The following is a 9,065-nucleotide window of genomic DNA, read 5'->3' on the forward strand; positions in this document are numbered from 1 at the left end:
TGTGTGTGTGTGTGTGTGTGTGTGTGTGTGTGTGTGTGTGTGTGTGTGCCACTGCCACAAGAAATGAATTTGCTTAGGCGCATGCAACACCTATGGAAGAGAAGGTGGTACATTCACAAAGCCCTGGGTTTGCACCCCAGCACCACATAAACTAGGTATATTGTATAATCCCAGCACTCAAGAGGAAGAGGAAGGAGGGTGAGAAACTCAAGGCCACCTTCCTTCCACTCTGTGTATTTATCTTTTCAGAATCTCAGCCTTGGTGGACTATAGAAAATGAAGCACGCTCTCTCTCTCCCTCTCTGTCTCTGTGTCTCATTTTCCTGTCCTTCCCCTCCCTGTCCCTGCCTCTCCCTCTCTCCTTTTTTTCAAGAGAGACCACAAAGTTAGTAACTCTGATTGCAGAACAGACCCTGTTTCTCAGGACCTTGGAAAGACTGTAATGGTCTAACTCCCATGAGAGGGTACTTGGTGCTGAATGGATGAGAAGCTTTATTCTGAGTCAGCTTGCTTGAGGTCTCCAGTTCTCTGCAACTCTATTGATGCTCACAATACCCTGGGGGGGGGGGGTTTGCTCCCTAGTAGAGGCTCTCTGGAGCCCTCATCCCTTCCCCCACTTTTAAACATGAAAACAACCATGTCTATTTATAGAGTTGTTGTGAGGGTTGACTGAACTATGGACTGAATGGCCAAAACGCTCCGGAGTGTTGGAGATTTCAGAGGGCTTGGGATTGATCCCAGTGTGTGCATAGACTCAACTGGTTGAACATCCAGAATCAGGAAACTTAGAAAACCCCAATTGTCTGAAATCAGAAATGTCTTGAACATCTAAAACGCTCTAAAATCTGATGTGACACTCAGACATTGCCAGACTTGGAGCATTTAGGTTTTAGATTTGTGGATCCTCAGCAGTTAATACATAAAGTACTTAGGACAGTGTCGGGCACATGGTAGACGCCATGGCTGCTGGCTACGGGTGTGAATACTCATCTCACCGATGAACTTCTGCTCCCACCATCTGAGGCACAGGCTTACTAAGATGTGTTCATTTCTCAGACAAGACTCTGTCAACTCTATGTTCACTGTAGTCCTGGTGTGAACCTCAATATGTAATCTATTAAAATGGAACAGGGGGAGAAGACAGTTCCTTCCATTATAGAGCAAGTTAAGCTGGGTCTGTAAGTCCAGCCACTCAGAAAGATGAGTCAAAAGGATCAAAACTTCAAGGCCATCCTAGACAACATCATGAGACTCAGCCTCAAAATAAAACAACAAAGGCTCAGTGGTAGAGTATGGGCCTGTCATGCAAGACCCTATATATTCAATCTCTAGTAAAACACACACACACACACACACACACACACAAAACTCACACTCGTTTGCAAGTTCATTACTACTTTTAGTTGATTCAATAAAGGAATGCTATTTTAGTGGTGGAATTATAATAAATAATTATGAAAGACTGAAGAAATCTAGAAGGGCTTGGAGTTCAAACTGTTTTACAAGTGTCTTCTTTCTTTTCTCCTGTTTGGAAAGAGAGAAAACAAATTGTGTGTTTTCTGCAAAAAAGACGATAACAAACCCCAATTTTCAGAGCAAAGGGAAGGCCCTGTCTAGAAAGTTTGATGCAAACTTATACAGCAGTCCCCAATCATAGTCCTCAATCACTCAGGGGGTGCAGCCCCAAAGCCCCTGTGGATGACTAAAACCTTGTATTGCTCCAAACGCTACCTATGCTGGCATCCTGCCCCTGTATCTCCACACCTAAGATAAGCTTTAATTAATAAATTCCACTGGGTAAAGGATGAGCAGTAGCAAGTGACAAAGTAGAGCAATTTGGGCCACATACTATGATGAGCATATGCCAATGTGGTCTCCCCTAGAAGTATCTTTCAGTGCTGTGCTCTTCCTCTCTGTGTGAGTGAGATGATACTTTGGAGAAGCATCTAACAGCTCCTCTGGGAATCTCAATTTCCAGCATCACTTCTCGTGTGCTTTGGGAAATGTTTAAGTGGAGGGAGGATAATATGAATGCTGGTGTTTTGACAGGATAACTGAAGACCCAGCTATGTAACGGGCAGGTAACACCCACTGCATGGATACACAACCAGGGGTAATGCACAGTACAAAAGACTTCATCCTGCTGCTCAGAACAGCATGCACTTTAAAATGTATACAATATTTACTTCTGAAATCTTCCATTTAATAGTTTTAGGCCTCTCCTGACTGTGCATAAGAAAAACCATGGAAAGTGAACTCCTGGATAATGGGGAACTACTGTATGTTTTTTAGTTAGCATAAGATACTTAAAGCAAGGGTCCTTGCTTTTCCTGGTTCTTTTTCTTCTCCCACTTAATAACAAATTACTTGGTCTCTATACCACTGCCCAATAATTTTTAAACTGTCATCATTATAAACCATCGATAGATACATCTATCTTTGTCTCCATCTGCATCTCTACAGTATGTTTCCACATTTTTCTCCTCTGAAATTCTCAACATTTGCACAAGATTGTAAGAGAACCCTTGTACTGTGCACAGTTTGATGGTCATCAATTTCCCCGACATGAAAGCTGAGCTAGACTCTTCTAGAGCTCAGACTAGTCTCCTTGGAAAACCTCAAACACTCTGGCAAACTGTTTTTCCTCTTATCTGGACATAAAGAGCCCTGGTTTATTACCAAGAGCACCGGAGCCTGGAAGATTGACCGGCGTTGTTAGATAAGCCCCGCTCAGAATTAGGAGATAGCCAGACTTGCAGTTTTTTCTAGAAGAGACTTGAGGACCCTTCACCTCTGGTCATTGTTTTTGTCTGGGGTCAATTCCTCAGGACCTAATCTAAGTTCTGAATCTCTCAAGCCACTTTATCATTTCTCTCTAGCATTTCTGATAGCTGTAACTTTAAATTTATTTGTGAATTTGTTCTACTGAACAATTCTCCTTCATCGGATGTGTTTCCCAGTTTCCTGGAAGTAGAGTCTGCATTCCCTCTTTTTAATCTTCTCCCACTCCTAGAATCAAACCCTGTGTTGGAAATGTGAAATATGTGCAATAAATATGAGATGGATAGACAGACACATGCACAGACCCGATGGATGTAACCTAAAAGTATTCCTGTCACCAAAGTCACTCATAGGCACTTACTTTGCCAGCACATGTTGCTGAACACTTAATTTCTGTTCCTGTGACACTGTCCCTGCCTTCATAGGATAAAGCTAACACTATATTTACATTTCAAGGGCAGACAAGAGAGAGCAGGATGTCCTTACAACCCAACCCAACCAGGAAGCCTGCAACATGATGCTGTTCCCTACCCTGGCTTGCATCACTGTAAAAGTAGGGCTCTGGTTTAGATTCCAGAGTTGGCAGTGAAGAATATCAGGATTGGGGCTAATGTGACTAGGTATGACTCATTGGATGCTTTACCTGGGATACTGAACTGGCACTAGTCTCCCAATCAGTCCTGATCTATGCTCATACTGGTTCTGTCAGTATAGAAGTCTGGTACCCTGTTCATAGATTAATTTTTTTTGCATTTATTTTTTAAAAATATTGAATCAAAATGTCTTTCTCTTATCACTCTTGAGTTGAGTTGCCTCCCTACCCCACCATCACCAGTAAGGGCTCCCAATCCACAGGTTCAGCTTTTTTTTTTTTTCTTTGCAACTAATTTATTTAAGGAAAATTTGAACTTCGAGTAGATGGAACAGCAACAGCAGATTTCAATGTAAGATGCCAAACACCAAATGTTTGTCTGTTTGTTTCCTTTTATCTTGTTTCATTTGGGGCCCTGTGGTGCAAAAAAGTGCAGAGTGGCTTTTTGTTGGTGGCCACAGGTCCAGCTTTATCCAAAAGAGTCATTGCGTACAGACAGCCACACAGGGACCTAGAGGAATGTCCTGGCCACCTCTCCTAGCTCATGGCCTTGCTAACACCACAGATTCTGGAGAATGGAGAAGATGAAGTTCTATTGCCATAGCCACTCTCGTGTTTGGTACTGGGCTCTGACCATGCCAGCATTGAGCTGCTGTCACTCTTATGATGTCATGTTCTTGGAATGCCACCCCTTACTCTCTCACACTGTGACCTGCCTGCATTCACTTGTGTTGGTCTCTGGGATTTGGGGTTTTGTAGAAAAGGAAGCCCCCATATGAGAAATGAAAAGCCACCTTTGAAATCCAGTCACTTGTTTAAAAAAAAAAAACACGCCCTGGGGCTGGAGTGGGTGGGGCCAGAGAGGAGGGGAGTACCACTTTTAACTTACATCATGAGACAACCCGTAATAACTAGGGCTCACTGAATAGATTTCCAAAGGACTCTCAGATCCTATTCGGCTTCTCTGTCCCTTGATTTAGTCACAGTAGTAAGTTCCATAAAGAAAACCTGCCTGTGTTGGGTGCTTCTGATTCTGGCACATTTTAAGACTTCTGCTTTATTCCTAGCCTCATTCTCTATGCTTCCAAATAGCTATGGACTCACTCTTGACCTCGTGGCAGCTAAGCAATGATACATCCTTAACCTTTCTAGAAAACTCTAATCCTTTAATACACACACACACACACACACACACACACACACCCCAATTGCTCTAAACTCCTGAAGCCTACTAGAAACTAGTGAGATTTACATGTAAGTAAGAATGGTTGAAGAAGCCTGTGGCTTCCCTTCCCACTCTCTGTTCTGGTTCCCTCAGTAGCCAGTCTCTGAGGGAATCTGGGTATCCAGCTCTGATGGGGTTTCTCAGATACCTAATGAAGGTTGTCTGTGCTTGATGCTATAAAACCAACTATTTCATATGGGTCTAGGAGCAAATTAGAAATCAACAAAGCACAAGGCAAGGGCCCCAGTTCTCAGCTTCTGCAAATGCTATGGAGACTGTAACAGAGGGATGAAAAGCTGTGCCAGTATCAATAGCTGCACACATTTCAAATCTAGATTATGAACATAAATATGAAGACTGTCTCCTTTTATGCGCTACATGACATCAAAGTTTCCAGCCGTTCTCAATGAGCAACATTAATACTTAGATTTATTTTCGTTAGAATCCTTCATAGAAGATAATTCTCAAAGAAAATAAATTACAAAGTGCCACGAAGGAAGAATTTATGGTGAAACTCGGAAAAAGGATTGACTACTATCTCCTGCATATATAATACATATATATATATTGCAGGAAGAATGGATGCCTGTTAAAAGATAAAAATTCAAAGTCTAGCTTGGGTCCAGAGATTCTTCGGTGGGGTTTCTGGCACTGGCCACCAAGCCTGACAACTTGAGTTTGATCCCTGGATCCTACATGGTGGAAGGGGAGAACCAACTCCTGCAGACTGACCTCTGACTTCCACATGTACATGGTGGCTGATCTCTGCATATACAACATGGCTAACCTCCATGTGTACACCATAGCATCTGTACATATGCATGTTTGGTGCACACACACGTGAGGGGGTAGGTGGAAAATAAGATGTAAAACCAAGAACAAAATAGCAACAACAACAAAGTCTGGCTTGGAAAAGTTAAATGAGGTATACAGAATAATCTTAGGGTTGAAAGCTACAGCATGAAGACTCCTTAGCCCTACAACAGACTATCGTGGATGAAAATGGTACTTACCTAATGGTCTGATTATGGTGGCTTTTCAAGTCCCATCCAGTGCTGGCAGTGACCACTATCTACATTGGGAGAGAAACATACGGGTCAGGTAAGGCCGCACACCCCACGCTATAAATATATACGATCCTTGGTATAAATTACTCATGAAATGCACTTGTCCTTCTCCTGATTAATTTCTACAAAAATAAAATTAACAGTTTACTAGCCGTGGGTATATTTTAAGACTTAATAAATTTAGCTCTCCCCAAATGGCTGGATGCTGTGTCTAAATATATTTACAATGCAATTTCTGCCAGTGGGTTTTATGCTTCCAGACTTCAAGCCAGAGGTTGACTGGATGTCTCTGTCTGTGTTTCCAAACTTCTTGTGAAGAAGACAAGGAAGTACACCTGACAGTACAAGTAGGCTTAGGAGTTTTACTGGTTTTACCAGAGCCATGGCAGGGCTGGGGGGAGGAGAGAGAAGCCTGGTGCTCTATGTTCTTCATTGCTTGTAGGTCCCGCCGCCCATCCTGTAAGCAACAAGAGTCATTACCCTCATTTCGGTGAGGACAATGTTTTGTTCATGATGTTATGTGTTGTCTCAAGTAGGTTCATCTTAGATCTAGGACTACTGTGTGAGTCCCTGGGACTAATGGGGACACTTTTTCTCAGACACTTCCACAGGAAGTGTTTAGCAAACCTGTCTTGACCTTTCTAGAGACTCAAAGACTTAAAGATTACCCTATGCCAACGGAAGATAAACGAAACCACTAGAAACCAACCGTACCAGTCACAGGGCGTGTGAGAAGAGAAAAGAACCCAACCAGTTGTCTCTCTCAGAAACCACTTTTAGTGACTGATCGACTTGGCAGAGCGGCAAGTGTGGCAATCCCACCAGAGGTTTAAACCTATGTACATGAAGAAGTCCAGAGGAGGCAGCAAGAAAGACAAGTCTGGAAGTATCTCAGTATTTCAAATCCACTGGCAAAAGAACACACACACACACACACACAGAGCCCTGTTTTTTTCTACCTTGTTGCCCTTCTTACTTCTCTGTGGCTTCATTGCACCACACATTACACCACACAGCTCTTCTCTCTAAGGTACTGGTATCCTTTGGTTTTTCAACAACATGATTCTCTACTGCCTTGCAAGCTAAAGTCCAAATTGAAGTCTCTGCACATTCTAGCCCCAAAGACATAACTCTTTTTTCCTATTAATTTCCTATGCTCCTCAAGTTTATATATTGGAAATTTAATTCCTAAATGTGTATGTTTATGATATTTGGAAGGTGAACTCTGGGATTAATATCATATGAAGCCATGGAGAGGAACCCCTTTTAAGGGGTTAGCAACTACTTAAGAAAAGAAGCCCCCAAAATGGCCCAATGGGTAAGGGTAGATTCACCAAAACTGACTACCTGAGTTTCATTCCACACAGTGGAAGGAAAGACTTGTATTCCATTAGTTGTCTTCTGACTTCCATATAGTTACTGTGGCATGAGAATTCCTGCACTCACATATACACACTAAACTAAGTATATGTGTATCGATGTAATAAAAAAATTAAGAAAAAGAGAAAGAGAGAGCGATCTCAGCCAGAATATTCTCTTTGGCTACCATCTAGTGATGTTCATACCAGGTGGTAATACAGCAAGAGGGCTTTCACTAGACGCCAGCAAGAGCTTTCAAGACTATGAGGAATTAACTTTTTGTCTCTGGATAGTCTGTAGTGACAGTCAACTTGGCTTGTCTGTGAACTTCCCAATCACAGCAGAAATCCCTGATCCTTTCCTCCCATTTAAATTCTGCCCAAACATAAAAGGCTTGTACACGAACGCTTCCCTGAGCATCCCAGCATGGAATGCTGTCTTCCTTCTAGAAATCAATATGAATCATTTGGCAATTAAGCTTGCCTTATGACTTCTCTTCACGTGCTTAATGTTACTTCCATAAATAGTCTATAAGTAACCCGAGCCTGGCGCCTTCCATACAGCAGGTGCAGAATCAGATCTATGACTCTGCTCTGATGATGTGATGCTTGTCTTGGTGGCACAGTGTGTACCTCTCATACATGGGCATGGGTGATATGGACCTCAGCTATGATACTGAGGAGTTTCTAAGGAAAATGTGACATGCACAAATTCCCAGCTAGCGTCTTATGCGGTCCTCTCAGGAAGGTGGCAAGAGCTGACCTGATTAAATTTTCTTTTCTCTTCAGAGCACGGAATGGTGGGAACGTTAAACACAAGGGAGGACCATGCGTTATCTAAAGCATGAGACAAACAAAACGCCTCCTCCAGTTTTGTTCCAGGAAAATCACAAATCAATAAGAAAAGCTGATGAGAAAATAAAGTAACCAGAAAAAGCTAGCATGCTGGCATCGCATCGATGGAGAAATGGAATCGTCTTCAATTACAACAACAGATTTCCCACAATCCATAAAAAAACCTCTGTTATGGGGGGGTGAGAGAGTTATAAGCAACATTTTATGTACAGAATAGATAAAGACCCTCCTTCCCTCCCAACACAATCATCACTTATATGCGCCGGTTATTACGAGTGTGTTTAGTGCCAAGCGTAAGCAATTGTTTCAACTGCCAAAAGCAGTCAAATCATTTCTAAGCTGAACTAGCCAATAAATTCCCTTAAAAAGTTGTAGATCTAATACAGCCATGTAAACATGGCTGATGTGATTTTGACACTTAAGTGCAGGAAGCCTATGTCCCTAGGGGAGAAGGACTGAATAACTCAGATAATTGTGGCTACAGAGCTGGCTACATTATTTACTCATTCGCCACAGAGTGGAAAGAACCACTTTAAAAGTTAATTAAATGGGATGAGAGACTCTTATGATTTAAACTTCCATCTATAAAGTTCGATTTAGCAAGTGCGTAATTGTAAAAGGCACATCGTTTGCCAAATTCCCTCCCAGGTTTTGTGGTTCTTTGCCTTCCTAACAATGTTTTTTATCTCAAAAGAGATGTCCCCAGGACTCCAGGCAGAGTAAACTGCAGATACCTGGCCTCCATTGAAAGAGATATCCAGTCGGCACCACTCCTTCAGAGGAAGGGTGAATTTGGTTTTTACAGCCAGGTCTTCTCCCTTGATGAGATGCATTTGAATATGCAAACTGCCTGCAATGGAAAAAAAAGACAAAGAGGTAACTGAGGAACACTTCATGGTATGAAGAGGTAATCCTTTCTCAGTAACCCTCCTAAGAAGTTACAAGTCTAAACCACATTCCCTTTTTTCCTTTAAACAGAAGCCAAGCTAAGCCAGGTGCAGTGTGGTGAACACTTTAAATCCTAGCACCAGAGGCTGAGGCAGGAGCATTGGGAGTTCCAGTCCCAGACCAGTCTGCCTTCCCCTCATCCTACACAGGGAGACTTTGAGAAAGAAAGAAAGAAAGAAAGAGAGAGAGAGAGAGAGAGAGAGAGAGAGAGAGAGAGAGAGAGAGAGAGAGAGAGAGAC

The 9,065-nt window shown here is 42.4% G+C and overlaps 1 protein-coding gene across 1 annotated transcript in view; it reads right to left on the reverse strand.

The window, feature by feature from the left end:
• Nucleotides 1-9,065, reverse strand: part of Sel1l3 (SEL1L family member 3) — a 111,686-nt gene that overhangs the window by 74,015 nt on the left and 28,606 nt on the right. The window contains exons 5-6 of the mRNA XM_028765317.1: nt 8,613-8,728; nt 5,612-5,670 (exon numbers count right to left, since the gene is read on the reverse strand). Coding sequence (XP_028621150.1) covers nt 5,612-5,670; nt 8,613-8,728 — 175 coding nt within the window. The remainder of the gene's footprint in view (nt 1-5,611; nt 5,671-8,612; nt 8,729-9,065) is intronic.

This window comes from Grammomys surdaster, unplaced genomic scaffold (genome assembly GCF_004785775.1).
Source record: "Grammomys surdaster isolate TR1022 unplaced genomic scaffold, NIH_TR_1.0 150, whole genome shotgun sequence".
NCBI classification, from domain to species: domain Eukaryota; kingdom Metazoa; phylum Chordata; class Mammalia; order Rodentia; family Muridae; genus Grammomys; species Grammomys surdaster.